The sequence below is a fragment of the Hemitrygon akajei genome, chromosome 3, assembly GCF_048418815.1.
Source record: "Hemitrygon akajei chromosome 3, sHemAka1.3, whole genome shotgun sequence".
NCBI classification, from domain to species: domain Eukaryota; kingdom Metazoa; phylum Chordata; class Chondrichthyes; order Myliobatiformes; family Dasyatidae; genus Hemitrygon; species Hemitrygon akajei.
The window spans coordinates 132,877,109-132,901,369 of record NC_133126.1 but is presented as its reverse complement, the minus strand read 5'-3'; the positions used below and the strand labels follow the sequence as shown (position 1 = coordinate 132,901,369).

Sequence of the window (24,261 nt, the reverse complement as noted above, 5' to 3'; positions counted from 1 at the left end):
TACAGTACCAGCTGCAAGATCAGGTTTTGATTCTTGCCTGTCTATCAGGAGATTGTATGTTCTCCCCATGACCGTGTCGATTTCCTCTGAGTGCTCCAGTTTCCTCCCCCATTCCAAAGATGGACAGTTATAGTTTGTGAGTTGTGAACTTGATATAGTGACACTTGTGGGCTGCCCAGCACAATCCTCGCTGATTTGATTTGGCCCAGATGAGACACCTCACTACGTTTCGATGTACATATGACAAATAAAACTAATCCCTAAGATTTTTATTTAGAATATTTGGCAGACTGTAACCATAAGTGAGGAAAAAGAATCACTGACAATCAAATCAGAAACTGCAGATGCAGGAAATGTAAAATAAAAATAGAAAATGCTGGAAATACTCAGCAGGTCAGGCACCATCTGTGGTTAGACATAGAGTTAACATTCGAATTCTGATGAATTCTGCTCAGCCTAAATCATTAATTCCGTCACTCTTTCTACATATGTTCCTAAATAATAGTTAATGTTTATTGATGCAGTGTACTTTTAGGATAAGGAAGATATTGGGCCATTGATGATAGCAGGGAAGGCAGTTCTTTTCTATCCTGATATAAGTTATAACCTTTTGAAGAGAAAGAAGGAATTTAACCCAGCGAAAAAAGTTTTATGGGAAAAGGGTTATAAATTTATAATGCATCACCCAGTAACACTGATAATTTTTTTGGAGGAGGGAAAAAGAAGATTTTTTACCGATTATTGAGAAGCGGAGGAGTTCGCACAAAAACTTCCAAATACTCTCTAATTACACATAGAGATTTCCAAGTGTAATGGATTAAAGATGAAGACAGAGACAGTGAATGGAAGTGATGGACATTTAAGGATGACATAGGGGAGAAAAGCAAAATTTCAGAAATACTAATTGAGAATAGTATTTTTTTCTTATATATATACTTTTTTATGTTGCAGGGGGGCTGGGGAGCTTTGGATCGATTACTATGGGATTCACATGTGTAATCATGGCGATCGCCATGACCCGTACAACAGAGGGGGGTAATGTTGTGTTCTTTTTTTTTCACAACATTAGTAGGGGGGTATTTTGTTTTTTTCTTTATACTCTATTTTTCTTCTATCTTTCTGCCTGGATGATCGATGGGGACACACATAGCAACATGGAGAATTTTAGAAAGATTTCCCAAGATACCACGAAAGTTGAAAGATTAGGTATTATTATAGATTGGAGTAACATAATTGAAAATAATGACTAATTTACTGAATTTTTAAAGTTTTAATGTTAATGGGCTTACTGGACCGGTGAAAAGAAAAAGAATCTTAACATACATTAAAAAAATGAAAATAGATATAGCTTTTTTACAAGAAACACATTTAATGGAAATAGAACATCAGAAATTAAAAAGAGACTGGGTTGGAAATGTTATTGCAGCTTCATTTAATTCAAAGGCGAGAGGAGTTGCAATTTTGGTTAATAAAAATTTACCAATTAAAATACAAAATGTATTAATTGATTCGGCGGGGAGATATGTAATTATACGTTGTCAAATTTTTTCAGAACTATGGACTCTTATGAATATTTATGCACCAAATGAAAATGATGTAAAATTTATACAAGAGGTCTTTTTGAATTTGGCTAACGCACATGACAAAATATTAATAGGTGGAGATTTTAACTTTTGTCTAGATCCAGTTTTAGATAGATCAAAGGTTACAAAATCAAAAGTAGCAAAATTAACTCTATCATTGATGAAAGACTTAAATTTGATTGATATATGGAGAAGAATTAACCCAAAAGAAAGAGATTATTCATTTTATTCAAATAGACATAAAACATATTCAAGGATAGATTTTTTCTTATTATCAACGAATATGCAAGATAGAGTGAAAAATATGGAAAGTAAAGCGAGAATATTGTCAGATCATTCTCCTTTGATAATGACAATGATAATCATAGATAAAGAGGAATCAATTTATAGGAGATTTAATTCAATATTACTAAAATGTCAAGATTTTTGTGATTTTATGAAAAAGCAGATTCAGTTTTTTTTAGATACAAATTCACATTCAGTTGATGATAAATTTATATCGTGGGAAGCAATGAAGGCATATTTGAGAGGTCAGATAATAAGTTATACTTCTAAAATTAAGAAGGAATATATGATAGAAATAGATCAATTGGAAAAAGAGATTACAAAATTAGAAAAAGAATCTCAAAGATATATGACAGAAGAAAAACAAAGACAACTTATTAATAAGTTACAATATAATACACTTAAGACATATTGAACAGAAAAAGCAATTATGAGAACTAAACAGAGATATTATGAATTAGGTGAAAGATCACCTAAGGTCCTTGCATGGCAGTTAAAAATGGACCAGACTTCTAAAACGATAAATGCAATTCGAACAAGAGTAAATAAAATTACTTATAAACCTTTAGAAATTAATGAAACTTTCAAGAATTTTTATTCTGAATTGTATAAATCAGAATCTCAAAATGATAATGTCAAGATAGAAAGGTTTTTATCACAAATAACTCTTCCAAAATTAAATACGGAAGAACAGAAGGGATTAGATATGCCTTTTACATTAAAAGAGGTTGAAGAAGCTCTAGGATCATTTCAAAGTAATAAATCTCCAGGAGAAGATGGTTTTCCACCTGAATTTTATAAAAAGTTTAAAGATTTATTAATTCCTCCTTTTATGGAGTTAATATATCAAGCGGAAAGAATGCATAAACCCAGAATCTTTTTCGACAGCTATTTTAATAGTATTGCCAAAAAAAGATAGAGATCTTTTAAAGCCAACATCATATAGACCAGTGGTTCCCAACCTTTTTTTGGCCATGCCCCACCTAATCACCTCTAAAATCCTGATGCCCCCTGTGGTGATATATAATTCTTATTATTCAAAAAGTGAACTCCTATTCACCGGAGGAAGCCTAAAAGACCATTAACTTGGTTTAAACAAGCTTCCAAAGAACATGGCATTCATGAAAGAGAAAAATAAAAGAACCAAAGGACTGTTAAAGTTCTGAGGAAGAAATTACTAAGAAATTGTAAAAAAAAAGAACATTAAGTGATATTAAAATAATAATAATAATAAATAAATAAAACAATGCCGATTCGTTTCTACAGCATACAAAGACAGATACACCGTTTAAAAGAGAGGACGCAATGTACACACCTTCACACCACCAAGAACCGAAAGCTACTGCAAAAAGCAGCATTGGCGCGACCTTGTACGAGTTTCTTACCCGTTTGGACTTATTCATTCGTTCCTTCCTACATCAGTCGATTCATTAATTTAATTATGAAAGCCATTTGATGGTTGTAATGATGGTGATACACTATATATACAGTACATACGCAATTACACATGTACATACACACAAGTATTTTTATGTATGCATACTGTATATACACATATGTATTAACTCGCACACACACTCATACTCACACAGACTTACTAGAAAAAATTTGCTGTTAATAACTCATTCTCGAATTGCCCCCCTTAAAAATCAAATTACCCCCCTGTGGGGCGTACGCCACACGTTGGGAACCACTGATATAGACCTATTTCTTTGTTAAACACTGATTATAAAATAATAGCAAAAATCTTATCTAACAGACTATCTAAATACTTACCCAAATTAATACATATGGATCAAACAGGATTTATTAAAAATAGACAATCGGCAGATAATGTAACTCGGTTATTTAGTATAATTCATTTGGCTCAAAAGAGGGAGTAAATGAGTGTGGCAGTTGCTTTAGATGCAGAAAAAGCATTTGATAGATTGGAATGGGATTTTTTATTTAAGGTATTGGAAAAATATGGATTAGGGGTATCTTTTATAAATTGGATTAAAACCTTAAATATTAATCCCAAAGCTAAAGTAGTGACAAATGGTCAAATTTCAACACCATTTCAGTTAACAAGGTCAACTAGGCAAGGTTGTCCATTATCACCTGCTTTATTTGTGTTGGCGATAGAACCATTAGCTGAATTAATTAGAATGGACCCAGATATTAAGGGTTTCAGAGTTAATCAGGAAGAATACAAGATTAACTTATTTGCTGATGATGTTCTGCTTTATTTAACAAACCCATTGCACTCGTTGTTTAAATTATCCTATAGATTAGAAGAATATGGGAAAATATCAGGTTACAAAATAAATTGGGATAAAAGTGAAATTTTACCTCTTACTAAAGGAGATTATAGTCAATGTCAATTAATAACTCAATTTAGATGGCTGGCAAATGGTATAAAATATTTAGGTATAAGAGTTGATAATGATATAAAGAACTTATACAAATTAAATTACTTACCATTATTGAAAAAAATTCAAGAAGATCTTGATAAATGGATGATATTACCAATAACATTAGTAGGTAGAGTAAATACTGTAAAAATGAATATATTCCCTAGACTACAATACTTATTTCAATCACTACCAATACAATTACCCCATAAGTTTTTTCAAGAGTTAAATAAATATGTGAGGAAGTTTCTTTGGAAAGGTAAGATGTCAAGAATATCGTTGGAAAAATTGACATGAAAATTTGATCTAGGAGGGTTACAACTTCCAAATTTTAAGAATTATTATAAAGCAAACTAACTTAGATTTATTGCATTTTTTTTTGAGAAAGAGACTGGCATGGATTAGAATAGAACTAGATAAAATTGGAGAAAATACACCAGAAGATTTTATATATAAATGGGAATCTAAATGGATACGGGAAAAGAAAGAATCTCCTATATTAAAACATTTGATTGACTTATGGAATAAGATAAATGTTGATGAGACAAAGAAATCTTTATTAGCAAAGAGATCTTTAATTCAAAATAGACTTATTCCTTTTACAATCGATAATCAACTTTTATATAATTGGTTTCAAAAAGGGATTAGATATATAGGAGATTGTTTTGAAGGAGGTATATTAATGTCATTTGATCAATTAAAGAATAAATATAAAGTATCAAACAACACTCTTTTTTGTTACTTCCAATTAAGGGCTTATTTAAGAGAAAAATTAGGTCAAACAATGTTATTGCCAAAATCTAATGAAATAGAAACTTTAATTCAAAAAGGAAAAACTAAAAAATTTATTTCTTGTATGTATAGCTTGATTCAAAAACAGGCAATTAAACAAGGAGTCCATAAGTCAAGACAAAAATGGGAAAGTGACTTGAATATTAAAATTGAAAAAACAAATTGGTCAAGACAATGTCTTGATAGTATGACAAATACAATAAATGTCCGGTTAAGATTAGTGCAATATAATTTTTTACATCAATTATATATTACACCACAAAAAATAAATAAATCCAAATTTATCTGATCAGTGTTTCCGATGTAACCAAGAAATTGGTACTTTTTTACATTCTACTTGGTCTTGTTCTAAAATTCAACCTTTTTGGACAAATTTAAGGGTTTTATTGGAACAAATTATTGGAACACAACTTCCACATAATCCAATATTATTTTTATTAGGCGATATTGAAGGGATAAAATCGAAACCAAAATTGAATAAATATCAGAAAGAATTTATAAAAATTGCACTAGCAGTAGCCAAAAAGGCTATTGCAGTTATTTGGAAATCGGATGCATACTTAAGTATAGATCATTGGAAGAATGAAATTTCCAGCTGTATTCCACTTGAAAAAATTACTTATAATTTAAGAGATAAATATGAAACATTTTTGAAAATTTGGCGCCCTTATTTACAAAAGACAGGATTAAGTATATAGGTGCTCTGAAGATAAAATAATTGGTTATTTGGGGAAAGAAGTAAATATATATACTAAAGTTATTATGAACTCCGTGGAGCATGTGGGGATCTTCCGATATCCAGGCACTCTTTCTTTCTTTCTTTTTCTATAGGAATGTTGGGGGGGAGGGGGGAAGGGTATTTTTTTCTTTTCTGTAATTATGTGAAAACGCAATAAAAAAAAGTTTTAAAAAAAAGGATAAGGAAGATATAAAACAACTTTTAAAAAGCAAGCCATTGGAAAAACTAATCTTTTAATAGAAGCTGGAGAACAGCCATATTATTGAACTGAATGTGTGGTACACTTGACCATAAGAAGCTGAATGGTGTGTTTATCTCATTAATTTCTATAAACTATTTCAGGTAAAAGGAATTACCTTATGATCCTGATTCCTTTGGTGATGATGGCAATTTCATTGTTTGCTTTTGCAAAATGCTTCTTTAATCGGTAAGTGTTACTGCTCAGGTTAGTATGAACCCATAGGGAAAGCAAAGTCGTCTGTTGCTCATAGAGCCTGGATTACTTCTATTTTAGGATAATTTATCAATTAAATAAGTAATGGCAAAATTTGTCTATTAATCATGTGGCTAACGTGTGGTGTCCATTCTGTCAATGAACTGGTGTTAAATTGGTAACTGCATAGACTGTACACCACGTAACTGAATTCTGAGATTTTTCCAATAATAAATACTCAAAGTTCCATTTTAAACTTGAGGCTTTGAAATTTTGGTTGTAATAAGAGCATAAAGTGAAAAAGACAGCATTCCTGAATAAACATTGTTAAGTATGAATATTCAAAAGATGTTGATGGTGATTCCCTGTTCCTGGAATGAGTACAGTTCAGATGTCGTCTCTGGCAATTGTATTTTATAAAAACAGAAATTTTAAGTGCTATTATGAGGAACTGAGTTTTTAATGTGTTAGCTTATAATTGGCATTTCCTCAAAATCATTTCAGATTTTCAGTTCCTAAGGATGTTATAGTCGGGGGTAGTAGTGGGGATAAGCTCCCATTCCCTATAAAATGCTCCAAATGGCAGGTGACTCCAGCAGCCTCTGATAACCAAGTCCAACTCTTGGTCTACTAACTATTGCTATTATTTTTTTCTATTAGGTCCTTCTTCAAAGTTCAATGTCAATTATGGTCAAAGTATATATTTGTCACCATATACAACCCTGAGATTTATTTTCTAGCTGGCATCCTCAATAGATCTATAATAGAATAATAAAAATAATACTCTCCTATATGCCAAGGAAAACAAACAGTCTGTCTATTCTCGAGGCCTTAACATTATTGGGTAGAGACATTATTGTAACTGTACAAGGATGGCTTACATACACCTTATGTACAGCCTAGTGTCACTTTGCATACATACAATGTATTTAAGCTATCTTATGTACTTATATTTTAAGTGGGTTTTTTTTTAAGGTTTTACTGTTGAGTTCTTTATCTTTTGTTTTTTTTTTCATGCTGCATCTGATCCGGAGTAACAATTATTTTGTTCTCCTTACACTTGTCCACAGGAAGTGATATTAAACTATTTTGAATCTTGACTAGAGGCTAAGAAAATCAGTACAATCTTCTGTTCTACTGCTGGGATGGAATCTAGTTGCATAGCTTTTATCTCTGGTATCCAGTGCATAAAACTCTTCATATCACAATGAAGTGAATTGGCTGAAGAATGCTAACATGGTCAGGATCTCAAGTGTATCATTTCTGGTTGAATATAGTTGCAAATGCTTCCATGTTCCTTATAAGACTCGTATGCTGGGTCCACTAGGGTTGTGAATGCCTCCCTGTGTTATCTGCCTGATTATCCACCATTTTTCATGAGTAGATTTGAAAGGACTGTTTACTTTTGATGTACCAAGGGATTGCAATAGAAAAATCCAGCATAAGGTAGTAGTTGGAGTAAAAATGTGTGCGGGTGTTACATGGGTGAGTGTTATCAATGTCAGCACAGTTTCCAGTCATTAAGAGGAGAACTTTACAGGATAGACTAGGCTGCATGTGACCTTCCCATATACGTAATTGAATGGTTTTGCAACAGGTTTGAAAGATTTATCAAATTTAAAAAACACTGGATTATACAGTATTTTAACATTAGTATCTTTTGTTTAGATGTCCGAATGACGAATCCTAATACCTGTACTGTGGAGTTTGATAATCACCTCCAAGAATAACCTGGAAACACTCTCACAGCTGTGCAAAATTCACCAACTCCGAGTTGAATGCTACAGACCACCTACAAATGACAGCTCAAATCTCTATAACATCTTTGACTGACATGCACATGGATGACCGTCTGAACATGAAGAAGCCATTGTGAATCTCCACATCTCCTGCCGATCCTTTGCTCTCAGAATCTGAAGCTGATATGCCTTCAGAAGGGTGAATCCAAGGAAAGCATCAGGACCGTACGGGGCATTTGGCTATGCACTAAAGACATGCTAATCAGCTGGCTTGTTCTCACTGATGTCTAACCCCTCACTTCAGAAGTATGTGGTATCCACTGCTTCAAGTAAATTTCGATTATACCAGTGCCCAAGAAGAGTGTGGTGAAATGCCTCAATGACTATCACCCAGTTGCACTTGCATCCAGAATGGTGAAGTACTGTAAAGTGTTATTGAGAGGTTGGTGATGAAACGTAACAGCTCCTGCCTGACAGGTGACTTGGATCCATTCCAATTTGCCTAGCAGAGCAACAGCTCCACAGCAGATGCCACCTCATTGGCATTTCTCACACCCTGAAACATCTGGACAGCAAAGACATCGGGATGCTCTATTGATTACAGCTCAGTACTTAAAACCATCATCCACAAAAACTAATCAATAAGCTCCAAGACATTGCACTCAATACCTCCGTGTGCAAATGACCCCATTGAGTTCAGATTGGCAAAAACTTCTCCTCCACTATCTCCATCAGCACAGGAGCACACAGCGATGTGTACTTAGGCCCCTGCTCTACTGGCTTTACACCTATGACTGTATGGCTAAGCACAGCTCCAACACCATATTCAAGATTGCTAATGTCACTACAGTTTTGAGCTGTATCAATGGTGGTGGTGAATCAGCACACAGGAGGGAGATTGAAAGTTTGGCTGAGTGGTGTCATAACAACAACCTCTCACCCAATGTCAGAATGACTAAGGAACTGATTGTAGACTTCAGGAAGGAGAACCCAAGGTCCATTACCCAGTCATCAGAGGATCAGAGTTGGAAAGGGTTGGCAACTTTAAATTCCTGAATATTGCTATTTTAGAGGAACTTTCCTGGACCCATTATTTAAATATTATTGTGAAGAAAGCACAACAGCACCTCTTCTTCCTCAGGAGTCTGCTGAGATTTTGCATGACATTAAAAATGTTTACAGAGTTCTATAGATATGTAGTGGGAAGTGTTTGACTGGCTGCATCACAGCCTGGTATAGAAACACCAATGCCTTTGAACAGGAAATCCTACCAAAGGTATTGGAATCAGCACAGTACATCACAGGTAAAGCCCTTCCAATCATTGAGCACATCTGCATGAAACGCTGTCATAGGAGAGAAGCATTCATCATCAGAGATCCTCACCACTGAGGCCATGCTCTTTTCTCACTGCTGCATCAGGTAAAAGGTACGAGAGCCTCAGGACTCACCAACAAGTTCAAGAACAGTTACCACAACTCAACCATCAAGCTCTTGAACAAGAGCGAATAATTATACTCACTTGCCTATCCATTGAGATGTTCCCACGCTGATGATCTCACTTTATATCATGTTATTTCATGTTCTTGTTATTTATTGCTATTTGTTTATATTTGCATTTGCAGTTTGTTTTCTGCACTGTACTTGTTCTTTCATTGATCCTGTTATAGTTACTGTTCTATAGCTTTTTGTTGAATATGCCTGCAGGAAAATAAACTTCAGGGTTATATGTGATGACATACCTGCATTCTGATAACAAAATGTACTTTGCACTTTGAACTTTGACCAACTGGTAGCTAACCCAAGCAATGAATTCCCAAGACAAACTTGCAGAAAAAAGCCAGGACAACTCTTAACCACCTGAGTGTCGGATGGAGAAGACACGACCACCTGCTCCGCAAATGGAATATGAGAAACTGTCTCTTCTGTGCACTCATGCTCTGGGGCTATCACATCTATTTAAACTGCCTTCTATTACATGGATTTCTAACTGAGATGATGAATCACAATTACATCTCAGCTATGTCGATATATGTGACATAGGAAGAGAAGGTGTAGAATCCTTGTGCATAGAGTTAAGAAACTGCAAAGGTAAAATGATCCTGACGAGGATTATTTACAGGTCTCCGAACAGTAGCTAGGATGTGAGCTACAAATAAAACAGCCATAAGGGGCAAAAGATGAAATGTAAAGGTAAGCTCACCAATAATATGAAGAGGATACCAAAGGTATTTTTCAGAAATACAATACTACGTAAAAATCTTAGGCACATATTGTTGCAAGGACGTGGCAGTGGAACGAACCCAAGTGGTGAATGTGGGTGCAGAGACTGAATAGGGAGGGGCTACGGTCATAGTGAGGGTGGAGTTGGTGCCAATGTAGTCTTTACCCAGAGTCTTGGTCTTAGTAGAGGATTCAGGAACGATGCTAGACTTACAACTGATAGTCCCAAGAACCATGGAACGAGGTTACTCGTACACCAGTGGACCAATGAACTGGCAGCTCCTTGTTGTGCTCATATGGGTTTTATACTGCATTTCCTGATGGAAGGCAGGTGTTTGTAGTTAGTGGAACCTGGGAATGATGATTGGAACTAAAAGGGGTGATTAAGGCCCAATTCCTGAGGTAAATAGCCAGGTAGGCACTTGCCAGACGGGACCATGACAGTACCCCTCCTTCAACGGGAGCCTCCAGGTCTGTCTGGATGGTCCCACTGAAAATCCTGGATGAGGGAAGGGTCTAGTATGAAGGAGCGGGGGACCCAAGGAACGCTCTTCTGGACCGTACCCTTCCCAGTCTACCAGGTATTGGAGACCTCTGCCCCTATGGTGCACATCCAGTAGTCTTCAGACAATGCATGTTGGATGGTTGTCCATGATACGGGTAGGTGGGGGAGTCTCAGCTGGGGGACACAAGGGGCTGATGGAGACTGGCTTTAACTGAGACACATGAAAAGTTGGGTGGATGCGCATGGACCTTGGCAGCCTTAGGCGGACCGCTGTGGGATTGATAACCCTTTCGACCTTGAATGGTCCCAGGAAGTGGGGGCGAGTTTCCTATGTTCGTTTTTGAGCGGGATGTCCTTGGAGGGAAGCCACACCATCTGCCCAGGTTGCTAGTCTGGTGTTGGTCGGCTGCCGTCTTATTTCGATCTGTTGATCGGAGTAGGGCCGTGCGTGTTTCCCCCCAAATCTTAGGCACCCATTAATATGGTCCTGAACCAACGGTACCGCAATCTCCTCCTCCTGCGCAGGGAACAGCAGGTGTTGGTACCCAAGGGAGCACTCGAACGGCGACCTCCCAATGGCAGAGCTCACCTGCGAGTTGTTGGCGTACTCAACCCACGGGAGATGGTCACTCCAGGTTGACGGGTTGTTTGCCGTTACAGAACGTAACGTCGCCTCCAGGTCTTGGTTGCCCGTCCGTCTGGGGGTGGAAGCCGGATGACCCTAAGGCTTGACAGAAGGCCTTCCATACCTGCGAGATGAACTGGGGACCTCGATCGGAGACATTGTCCACGGGAATTCCATGGAGGTGGAAGACGTGGCAGATGAGAAGTTCTACGGTTTCTTGAGAGGAAGGGAGTTTAGGGAGGGCCGCAAAGTGCACCGACTTGGAGAATCGGGTTACCATGGTGAGGACAGTGGTGTTTCCGCGGGAGGGGGGTAGACCGGTGACGAAATCTAGGGCGATGTGTGACCAGGGACAGGTAGAGGACGAAGTAGAGCCGCAGGTGGTCGATGAGAGACCTTTCCCCGGGCACAGATGGAACAAGCCGAGACATAAGACCGGGTGCCCCCTCCATGGGCACGTACAGGCGACGCCGGGTCCATTGCCAGGGTCGGGGTCGTCCCGTTGGGCTTCCTTTAGTTTGGCCTCGATCTCCCAAGTGAGGGTGGCCACACGCAGTATGGAGGGAGGATAGTCTCGGGACTGGAGGTGTCATGCTGGCGGGATAGTGCGTCCGGCTTCCCGTTCTTGGATCCTGGACGGTACGTGAGGGTAAACTTGAACCGTCCCAAAAAACAACATCCAACGCGCCTGGCGAAAGTTCAATCGTTTGGTGATCTGAATATACCCCAGGTTCTTATGACTAGTCCACACCACAAACGGGTGTTCTGCCCCCTCCAACCAGTGCCTCCATTCTTCCAGTGCTAATTTGACCACCAGCAGTTCCCGATTCCCCACGTCGTAATTCCGCTCGGCGGGGGACAGTCGGCGAGAGTAGAAGGTGCAGGGGTGAAGTTTTTCGTCCGAACTTGCCCGTTGGGATAGGACTGCTCCTACCCCAGCGTCAGAGACATCCACCTCAACGATGAATTGACGGGATGGGTCCGGATGGGAGCGGTGGTGAAACGCTTTTCAGGTCGGTGAAAGCTGAGTCCACTTCGGAGTCCCTGCAAAACGGTGTGGTAGGCGAGGTAAGCCTGGTAAGGGGGGGGGGGGGGGGCGCTACTCGACTGTAGTCTCTGATGAATCTGCGGTAGAAGTTTGCAAACCCCAGGAATCGTTGAAGTTGTTTGCATGTCGTGGGTCGAGGCCATTCCTCCACTGCCCGGATCTTCTCAGGGTCTGCTTTTACCTGCCCGTTTTCAATGATACAGCCTGGGAAGCTGCCCGAAGGGACGAGGAACTCGCATTTTCCCGCCTTTGCAAATAACTGGTTTTCCCACAGTCGCTGGAGGACCTGACAGACATGGTGTACGTGTTCTTGGGGGCTGCTAGAAAATATCAGGATATCGTCAAGGTAAACAAATACGAACCGATTGATAAAGTCCCTCAGTGCGTCATTGATCAGGGTTTGGTAAACGGCGGGAGCATTGGTGAGGCCAAACGACATGACCAAATATTGAAAGTGGCCCAGAGGTGTATTGAAAGCCGTCTTCCATTCGTCCCCCTCCCTCATCCCGACTAAATGGTAGGCGTTGCGAAGGTCCAGCTATGAAAAGGTGGTGGCTCCATGCAGGGGTTAAAATGCCGAACCAATGAGGGGTAGAGGGTACTTGTTCTTAACTGTTATATTATTCAGGCCTCGGTAATCGATACAAGGGCGAAGCGTCACGTCCTTCTTTTCTACTAGAAAGAAACCGGTGCCTACCCGGGAAGATGAAGGTCTGATAATGCATGCCGCGAGGGACTCAATAGACAATAGACAGTAGGTGCAGGAGTAGGCCATTCGGCCCTTCTAGCCAGCACCACCATTCACTGTGATCATGGCTGATCATACACAACCAGTACCCCGTTCCTGCCCTCTCCCCATATCCCTTGACCCTGCTATCTATAAGAGCTCTATCTAACTCTCTCTTGAATGCATCCAGAGACTTGCCCTCCGCTGCCTTCTGGGGCAGAGCATTCCACATAACCACCGCTCTCTGGGTGAAAAAGTTTTTCCGCATCTCTGTTCTAAATGGCCTACCCCTTATTCTTAAACTCTGGCCTCTAGTTCTGGACTCACCCGTCAGCGGGAACATGCTTCCTGCCTCCAGCATGTCCAATCCCTTAATAATTTTATATGTTTCAATCAGATCCCCTCTCATCCTTCTAAATTCCAGTGTATACAAGCCCAGTCGCTCCAGTCTTTCAACATATGACAGTCCCGCCATTCCAGGAATTAACCTTGTGAACCTACGCTGTACTCCCTCAATAGCAAGAATGTCCTTCCTCAAATTTGGAGACCAAAACTGCACACAATACTCCAGGTGGGTTCTCACCAGGGCCCTGTACAGCTGCAGAAGGATCTCTTTACTCCTATACTCAATTCCTCTTGTTATAAAAGCCAGCATGCCATTAGCTTTCTTCACTGCCTGCTGTACCTGCATGCTTGCTTTCAATGACTGATGTACAAGAACACCTAGATCTCATTGTACTTCCCCTTTTCCTAACTTGACTCCATTTAGATAGTAATCTGCCTTCCTGTTCTTGCCACCAAAGTGGATAACCTCACATTTATCCACATTAAACTGCATCTGCCATACATTTGCCCACTCACCCAACCTGTCCAAGTCACCCTGCATTCTCATAACATCCTCCTGACATTTCACACTGCCACCCAGCTTTGTATCATCAGCAAATTTGCAAATGTTATTTTTAATCCCTTCATCTAAATCATTAACGTATATTGTAAACAGCTGTGGTCCCAGCACTGAACCTTGCGGTACCTCACTGGTCACAGCCTGCCATTCTGAAAGGGACCCGTTAATCACTACTCTTTGTTTCCTGTCAGCCAGCCAATTTTCAATCTATGTCAGTAGTCTGCCCCCAATACCATATGCCCTAATTTTGCCCACTAATCTCCTATGTGGGACTTTATCAAAAGCTTTCTGGAAGTCCAGGTACACTACATCCACTGGCTCTCCCTTGTCCATTTTCATAGCTACATCCTCAAAAAACTCCAGAAGATTAGTCAAGCATGATTTTCCCTTCATAAATCCATGCTGGCTCAGACTGATCCTTCTACTGCTATCCAAATGTGTCGTAATTTCCTCTTTTATAATTGACTCCAGCATCTTTCCCACCACTGACGTCAGGCTAACCAGTCTATAATTCCCTGTTTTCTCTCTCCCTCCTTACTTGAAAAGTGGGACAACATTAGCCACCCTCCAATCAGCAGGAACTGTTCCTGAATCTATAGAACATTGGAAAATGATTACCAATGCGTCCACGTTTTCTAGAGCCACCTCTTTAAGTACCCTGGGATGCAGACCATCAGGTCCCAGGGACTTATCAGCCTTCATACTCAACAGTCTATCCAACACCGTTTCTTGCCTAATATAAATTTCCTTCAGTTCATCCTTTACCCTAGTTCCTTTGGCCACTATAACATCTGGGAGATTGTGTCTTCCCTAGTGAAGACAGATCCAAAGTACCTGTTCAAATCATCTGCCATTTCCTTGTTCCCCATAATAAATTCACCCGTTTCTGTCTTCAATGGCCCAATTTTGGTCTTAACTATTTTTTTGCTATTCACATACGACTCGCTGATGTACTTCTCCATGGCCTCTCTCTCGGGTCGGGATAGGTTAAAAAGGCGACTGGTGGGTAGCGAGGCCCCGGGGAAAAGGTCGATGGCACAATCATATGGGCGGTGCGGAGCCAGGGAAAGGGCCCGTTTACTGAATACTGGTCCCAGGTCATGGTATTCGGTGGGGACTCGGGACAAATCGAGGAGTTCCGGGACACGTGGGTTCACAGTAGCTTCCCTGGGAGATGAGGCTGACCCAGACAGTTGGCGTGGCAAGACTGGCTCCATTTGGCTAACCTCCCGGTAGACCATTCGATGTGGGGATTGTGTTGGGTCAGCCATGGGTACCCTAGCACTACCGGGGCTTGAGGTGAACGAATGAAACTGAATCGTACCTCCTCCCGATGGTTGCCGGTTAGGATCAAGGTCGGGGAGGCGTACAGTGGGTCACCCGATCCAGCAGTTTTCCGTCCAGGGCCCGGGCCTCCAGAGGTGTGGTTAGCAGCTCGCGAGGTATTCCAGCCTGGTAGGCGATGTCCTCGTCCAGCAGATTGCCCTCGGCACCGGAATCCACCAAAGAGGATCGGGACTGAGACTGTCGTTGGTAATTCACGGTAGCCGGGATCTGCATCCGAGTCTGGGGGGCTGTGTGGTGAACTACATATACCAGTTTGGTTTGCTCCCAACAGACCCCTGCTGACTGCTCCTGTGGCTCCTCCCACAAACCCCTGTATAAAGGCTAATGAGGCCTGAGGCCGGCCCTCATTCTCCAGGATGTTGTGTTGTTCATTCTTCCAGTCAATAAAAGCCGATATCTCACTTCTTACATTTCAGAGTGAGTTATTGATGGTGCATCAGGCTGAAAGAAGTGTCGTCGGACCCACCAGAACAGCAAGAGCGGGAGCTCTGAGGAACGGAAGGGGGAAGTGAGGTTAGGGCTGGTTGAAAAAGGCAAGGTGGACCGTGGGATGGCCCGAGGAATGGGGTAACTGGTCTTCTCTCAGACGTTCTCGAAGTCGATAATCTAATCGAATGGCTAGCGAGATCAGAGAGTCCAGGCAGTCCGTGTCGTCCCTTGCGGCCAACTCATCCTTTATCTTGTCCGAGAGGCCCTGTCGGACACCTCCCGTAGGGCCTCATCATTCCACCCGGAGTCCGCGGCCGAGGTACGGAACTTAATTGAATACCTAGCCACACTTCGCGAAAACTAAACAACCGTTTCGCGGCGGCCTTACCGCGAATGGATTGTTCGAAGACTTTCCTCATTTCAGCGACAAAGGACAGGAAGGAGGAACTAACATCTAGTCGGTTATCCCATATCGCGGTTGTCCAAGCCAAGGCACCCCCTCGTAGTAGCCCCATGATGTACGCATTCTTTGATTTATCGGAAGTGTAGGTACGTGGCTGCAGCTCAAAGACTAGGGAGCATTGTAACAGGAAGGCCCGGCACCTACCTAGGTCCCCGGCATAGGGTTCAGGCGCGGGTACATACGGCTCTCGAGGGGATGGTATTGCTGATTCCGAGGGTGAAGCCATCCGGAGCGGTGCAGTTTGGGTGTCCGGGGTTCTTGGAGGGGACGGAGAAACAGAAGCGGAGACCCGGTCCACTCGTTCACTGACCTTATGCACATTCGTGGTTAGTGCCCGAAGGTTTTCCGTGATCCCCCGAAGTAGTTGGTCGTGGGTGCCCAATAGGTAGCCCTGGCTGGCCAGGGCCTGTTGTACGGGATCCGTGTCCGCTGGGTTCATCGTGGCCAGTTCGTTCTGTTACAAGGACGTGGCGCTGGAACGAACCCAAGTACTGAACACGGGCTGCGGAGGCGTTACGGTCGTAGTGAGCGTGGAATTGGTGCCAATGGAGTCTTTACCCGGAGTCTTGGTCTTAGTAGAGGATTCAGGAATGATGCTAGACTTACAACTGATATTCCTAAGAACCAGGGATCGAGGTTACTCCTACACGAGTTGACCAACGAACTGGCAGCTCCTTGTGCTCACAGGGTTTTTATACTGCAGTTACTGATGGAAAGCAGGTGTTTGTAGTTAGTGGAACCTGGGAATGATTGGAAACTAAACGAGGTGATTGAGGCCCAATTCCCGAGGAAGATAGCCAGGTGCCAGAAGGGACCATGACACAAGGAGCATTGTCTGAGAAAGACAGTGTCCAATATTAAAGGACCTCTAGCACCCCGGGCATGCCCTTTTCTCACTGTTACCATCAGGAAGGAGGTACAAGGTACAGAAGCCTGAAGGCACACACTCAGAAATTCAGGAACAGCTTCTTCCCCTCTGCCATCCAATTCCTGAATGGGCATTGAATCTTTGGACACTACCTCACTTTTTTTAAAAAATATACAATATTTCTGTTTTTGCACTTTTTAAAATCTATTCAATTATCATAATTGATTTACCTGTTTACTTATTTTTTTATTTATTATTGTTTTTCTCTCCGCTAGAATATGCATTGCATTGAACTGCTGCTGCTAAATATCAAATTTCACATCACTTTCAATACCATTAATCATGAGTTTGACTGGTCAATGGACACGACCAGGGCATTTGATGATACGAAATGAGCTCTTTCTAAACAACCCTACTGCCCCCCTCCCCAATGCACCCATAGCCATTACTATTGACACTTCAGTCTATGCTGTGGGTGCTGTGCACGGACAGCTGCTCTTCTTCAGCCACCAGCTCGGACCCCCTGAAAGGAAATACAACACGTTTGACTGAGCTTCTCAGTCTCTATCTTGCTGTGTGCCATTCTCGTTTTCTTTTAGTAGGCTGTCATTTCACAAACCCCTTTGTCTATATGGCAGCGATGCTACCTGGCTTACGTATTCAAGTTCACAACTGATATGCAACATATCAAGGCGAAAGGTTATGCCATGGCTGATAGCTTCTCATATCCAGCCATTGAGGCTATACACAGAGGAGCTGACTATGCTGGTATGGCAGACAACCACGTTGCTGACCCAGAGGTCCAGGCTTATTGAACAGCAGTCACGGGCCTGGGGTAGGCTGACACTAAGATCAGGGAAGCAGAGGTTTCACTTCCATATGATGACTCAGCTGGTGACCCTCACCCCATTGTGCCCACAAACTGGAAGCAGACTGTTTTTCACTCCATACGTGGCTGTGGCAGCTGCAATTACCAGCCACACTATCAAACAGGCATATTAAACTGTCTGGTAGCCAACCATCCTGATAATCTAGCAAATAACTGAACTGTTGCATTACACCAGCCTAAATAGAGGGGGCTGCATAATTGGATTGTGCCATTCTGCTACAGCCAGAGGGGTGTTCTCTGGAGCTGCTAAATTTATGCCATATCTTTCTAAGGAGAAATGTTTTCTCTCCCCTGCAATTTACTATGGACTGGCCAGCAGCGAATATAAACCCGCAGTCAGGCAATGAGTGGTGTCGGATTTTCATCTTTCTGGAAAACTCTGCTCTAGCTGAGTTGTGGTCCCGAGTCTGGCTCCAGGAGGCTGACTGAAGGGTGGTCTAACTGCTGAGGTGAATGTGGTTTGGAACTTGTTGAGGGAAGGAGAGTGGGGAAGGAGCGGGAATTGCTGGGGGGGGCGGTCACCTGTGTCCGGTAATGGTGGACTAGATGGGGGGGGGGGTTGAGGGAAAGAGAGTGGAGAAGGAGTGGGATAGGGATTTGGGGTTGGAGGTAGGCAACTGGGGAGAAATGGATTATTGTGAAGGGGGAAATAAAGGGAATGAGGAGATAGTGAGTGGTCAGATGAATGAAAACAGACAAAGGGAATAAAAGAATAAGAAATGACAGTGGAGAGAGCTCTGAAAGTGAGGAAGATGAACAAGTTCAGAGAGGAGGTGTTGTCATAATTAGGTTTAATGAGAAGGCTCAAGGACACATGAAGAAAATTAACCCATTTGTGCTAACAATGACTCTGGCAAATAAGATAGGGGAAATAGTATTTGCAAAAGTCCTTAATGATGGCAACCTATTGGTAAGATGTGTGAATGAGGAACAGATTGAGAAAGCATCACATTAAGAGAGATGGGAAAATGTAAGGTGGAATATACAGGGAGGGTGGGAGCATGAAATGGTGGTTGTAAAGGAGTGATCACAGGAGTACCAATGAGTATAAATCTGGAGGCATTAAAAAGGAATATCAAAGGAGGAAAAGTAATGAATGTTCGAAGACTGGAAACAACAAAGGAGGGAATGAAAAAGGAAAGTGAAACAATATTGATTGAATTTGAAGGAGTGCCAAGGAAGGTGCTCCTGCGTTTCATGAGTTACCCAGTAAGGATGTATGTGCCAAAGTCATTGAGGTGCTATAATTGTCAAAGGTTTGGACACAGGTTAAAAACTGTAATAGGCAGAGGAGATATGCTAGATGTGGGGTGATCATGAATATGGAAAGTGTGGAACAGGAGTGCAACCAAAATGCTGTAATTGTGGAGGAGCTCATAATGTGGTGTATAGTGGCTGTGAGGTTATGAGACGGGAAATTCAAATTCAAGAAATAAGAGTGAAAAGAACGATCACTTATGCAGAAGCTGTAAGAATATCAAGAGAACAGAATAATGCTCCTAATGAACAGGGAGCAAAAGGGATGCGAGAGATGCAACAAAGAACAAATGGCAGGATTTATGTAGACAGAAAGGCTCCAGTAACATTCATTGCAGGAGTGATTAATAGTACAGCTGAGGTAAAGTGAAAAAGTGACAAAATTCAGCTGGTGGTCAAAGCGGCAGTAAACCATTTAGGGTTAGTAGGACTGACATGGGAAGAAGTGAGGGAGAACCTCACTAATCAGTCAAGCCAGGAAGTGTCATGGGTTGGTTAATACTCATTATGGTGATTCTTTTGCAATGGAATGCAAGGAGCTTACTGGCCAATGGCCAGGAATTTAAGGGCTTTATTAAAGAAATGGTTGTAAAACCGGATGTAGTGTGTATTCAGGAAACTTGATTAAAACCAGCTTTAGACTTTGTGGTATATGGGTATACAATGATAGGGAAAGATAGAAATCTAGGGGGAGGAGGGGGTTGTGCTATGTTAATCAAGCAAAGTATACCACATAGGGTACTGGAAAAAGATGATCAGGAATACATAGTGGTGGCAGTGTGGGAGAGAGGGGAGGGAGTAATTATAATTAACTATATAACTATATAATTAACAATCCATGTAAAAGGTTGGATTTGGACAGCCTATTAAGGACACAAGGACAAAACAGACAAAGTAGTGTGGTGTGCAGATTTCAATGCTCACAGCACAATATGGGGGGATCCGATTACAGATTCAAATAGAAAGGTAATTGAAGATTTGATGGAAGGAAAGGGATTTGGTGTGTATGAATGATGGTAGAGGAACAAGGATAAACATAACATCTGGAACTGAGTAAGTATTAGATATTACTTTATTGTTTAATACCTTGGCTGGAGTTATTAACTAGGGAGTTTGGACTGCTTCAACAGTAGGCAGTGATCACTACCCAGTTCCATGTTCAGTAAGTGAAAGAGTTGAAGTAAGCCAGGAGGTGGAATCCCAAAGTGGGTGTTTGGAAAAGCAGATTGGGGTAAGTTCCAGAAGTTAAGTAAAGAAGCATTGACAAAAATGGACATTTCTGGAAATATCGATGAATTAAACAGGTGACTTCAGCAATTATGGCAGCAGAAGGATCTATACCCAGTAGTAAAAACAGGATGAATATAAAACTGGTTCCATGGTGGACAGAGGAATGTTGACAGGCTGTTTAAATAATTAAAAAAAAAAAACAACAGAAATAGAACATTCAGGCTCGTTAAAAGAACCCATAATATGCAGCATTTGATTCAATATAAGAAGGCACAGATAGTGGTGAGAAGAACTATATGTCAGTTGGAGGAGTTTTTGCAACAAAATAGGAAGAACAATGCCTGTGGGAGAGGTATGGGGAATTATTAAGAGGATTGTTAAAATTTTAATTAACTTTAATTAACTGTAATGTTAAAATTGTACAAGGCATTGGTAAGGCCAAATTTGGAATATTGCGTACAGTTCTGGTCACCGAATTATAGGAAAGATATCAATAAATTAGAGAGTGCAGAGACGATTTACTAGGATGTTACCTGGGTTTCAGCACTTAAGTTACAGAGAAAGGTTGAACAAGTTAGGTCTCTATTCATTGGAGCGTAGAAGGTTGAGGGGGGATTTGATCGAGGTATTTAAAATGTTGAGAGGGATAGATAGAGTTGACGTGAATAGGCTGTTTCCATTGAGAGTAGGGGAGATTCAAACGAGAGGACATGATTTGAGAGTTAGGGGGCAAAAGTTTAAGGGAAACACGAGGGGGTATTTCTTTACTCAGAGTGATAGCTGTGTGGAATGAGCTTCCTGTAGAAGTAGTAGAGGCCAGTTCAGTTGTGTCATTTAAGGTAAAATTGGATAGGTATATGGACAGGAAAGGAGTGGAGGGTTATGGGCTGAGTGCGGGTAGGTGGGACTAGGTGAGATTAAGAGTTCGGCACGGACTAGGAGGGCTGGAATGGCCTGTTTCCGTGCTGTGATTGTTATATGGTTATTGAGGGAGATAGAAGGGATTGGGAATATCCAGTAATGATATCTGAGGAGGAAAAGCAGTCTCCAGCAGGGATAACGCTGAGATCATGGACAAGTCATTTGTAAAAATAGATAGTTCAGAAAATTTGTCTGAAGAAGGGAAAGAACAATGAGTCAACACCCAGGTGTGTTAAACATGAGGGAAGAAACAGATGATATAATTGATGATCCATTTACTTGGGGGGGGGGGGGGGAATCAACCATATGTGGCAAGAAAGCTGGGACAGGAAAGGGAAAGGAAGGCATTTATATCAAATACAAAGGTGTTGCAGGTACTAGCGTAGGTAGTGGATACAGAAGAGAGGAAATTGTGTGGACTAGGTTAAGGCTGGGGCACTGTGCACTTAAACAAAACATTGAAAATGATAGGGAAACACCAGACAGGATTGTTTGAGGAATATCATGGGAGTCAGCAGAACATGGAGTTGCAGGAAGTATGGGATAGAGAGATGATGAGAATTAATCTAAGGGAATTGGGGGTGCAGGAATTCACATTAAAAGGGTTGCTGGGCATGGGTGAGACCACAGGTTAGGGTATTTTTAGCTTAAGGGGTACAGGTTTTTTTTAATAGGATATGATGGTTAAACAGGAATAGGCTACTAGGATGGCCAAAGATATGGGGGGGGGGGGGGGGGGGGGGGGGGTGTGTGTGTGTGTGTGTGTGTGTGTGTGTGTGTGTGTGTGTGTGTGTGTGTGTGTGTGTGTGTGTGTGTGTGTGTGTGTGTGTGTGTGTGTGTGTGAGAGATTGGGTCAAGGAATTTGGAATGTGAGTGTATTGCACACTCCGGAGCAGAAAGTAGTGGTATTGCACCATTAAGCTGGGTGCCAACCGCCAGAAAACAAGAGGGAGAGAGATGAGTGGTGTCTCTTGGTTTGAGGAGTATTTACTATGTTGTAGTAACCCAGTTCTGTTTGGCTGATTTCAGTTTGGACACTAGAACAATTCTGTTGAGTTTGTAAACATTTTGGGTAAATGTTTTTTTCACCTTTACCTGCTCTCCCAGTTTTTTGCTTACCCCAGTCCTTCACATATGGGATCAGCAGTAGGAGGTGCAGGAAAGGTGTCTTGATTTTTTTTTTCTCCAACATGAAGAAGGCAGTAAGAGGAGGGAAAACACTGGCTGATGGAGAACAGCAGTTGGAGTTGGGGGAGCAGTCAAAAGCTGAAGCGGAAGGAGTGAAAGGTGGGGCCAGGTCCTCAGAAATAGAGGTGCTTTGGGAGCCTGATATTATTGACCTGGCCAATATTCTTCACACATATATGGGGCAGCAGCAGGTATGAGATGCCCGATTGCGTGAAGAAACAGCATGCTGAGAGCAGTGATTTAAAGTACTGAAGCACCAATTCAATCTCATTCAGTTAGGGGTGCAGGCCTGCACTCCTCCAATGTTTGATCAACCTTCTGGTAAGACAGACACTTTGTGGGCCATTCAGTCCTGCCTGAGTCCACAGACAAAGGAACAGCAGAAGTCATTTCTTGGAATGTCAGGTTGGTACAGACGATTTGTGTCTAACTATTCCACTTGTGCTGCTGTTCTCACAGATATGACTCAGCAGATGAGCCCTACTCAGCTGCAGTGGAGTGAGGAGGTGAAATGTGCTTTCAAGGACCTCAAGGATGCACTGAGTGAGAACCCTGTGTTGTGTAGTCCTGACTTTAGTAAAGATTTTGTGTTGCAGATGGATGCCTTAGAGCGAGGTTTGGGAGTGGTGCTTTTGCAGGGAGAGCCCAATGATAGTCACCCAGTGGCTTACAGCAGCAGGAAGTTGTTCCTGAAGGAGACTCGTTATTCCACTGTGGAGAAAGAATGCTCGGCAGTGAAATGGGCTTTGGATTCCCTCAAGTATCATCTCCTGGGAAGAGAGTTCATCCTGGAAACTGACCGTAAAGCCCTGAGGTAGATGGTAGGGATGAATGATGCTAATAGCCGTAACACCCTCTGGTATTTGGCAATGCAGCCGTATCGTTTCACCATCCAGCACATTCCCGGGTGAGATAACACCACTGCAGACTTTTTATCACGCGCTTAGGGCGTGATACCAGAAGGAGGGGAGTGTGTGGCGGTTGCAATTACCAGCCGCATCATCAACATTGACCTTCACAGTGGCCTTCCACATCCAGGCCGGAAGTCCTCGCAGGAACTGGGTGCACTAAAGTTTGTGTGGCACAGCCTTCAAAAGGACTTGTGTGATTGGACTGCAGCCTGTGTGGTGTACCAACAGACAGAAATTTACTGTCATGTTCAGGTGTCGTTGGCACCTTTTGAGGTCACCTAGTGACGGTTTCACCATTTTAATGTGGGCCTTGTTGGTCCTCTTCTCCCTCCTGCCATTTCTCACAGCTCCTTACCATGGTGGACTCTACCACTAGGTGACCAGAGGACAAAATTACATAAAGGATTTTAGTGCACTTTGAGCTCAGTAAGTAAGTTGCTACAGCTTTTCTGGAACATAAAATGCCTTCACCATTTTATTTGCATAAACCTTTGCTATCCCCTTCAAGGTCATGATGTACCGGATTTCTGGGCTTTTGGATCTTCCACTTCAGTTCAGTCTGGTCACCTAGCTATGAGAAGGATGTCACTAAACTGGAAAGTCCATAGAAACAAATTTCACAGGGATATTACTGAGATGGGTGAGCTTGAGTTATATGGACTGAGTGGATAGATCCAGCATTTTCCCCAGATCAAGGAGGGTAACGTACAGGTAGATACCATCATGCGTAGAATAGATAAGGTAATTGATCACTATCTTTTTCA

The 24,261-nt window shown here is 41.8% G+C and overlaps 1 protein-coding gene across 1 annotated transcript in view; it reads left to right on the top strand.

Annotated features, from left to right (window-relative positions):
- LOC140725409 (HEPACAM family member 2-like) overlaps positions 1-10,206 on the top strand; it is a 70,475-nt gene extending 60,269 nt beyond the window's left edge. Inside the window, exons 6-7 of the mRNA XM_073040842.1 lie at positions 6,135-6,219; positions 7,894-10,206. Coding sequence (XP_072896943.1) covers positions 6,135-6,219; positions 7,894-7,915 — 107 coding nt within the window. The 3' untranslated portion in view covers positions 7,916-10,206. The remainder of the gene's footprint in view (positions 1-6,134; positions 6,220-7,893) is intronic.
- The last annotated feature ends 14,055 nt before the right edge of the window (positions 10,207-24,261 follow it).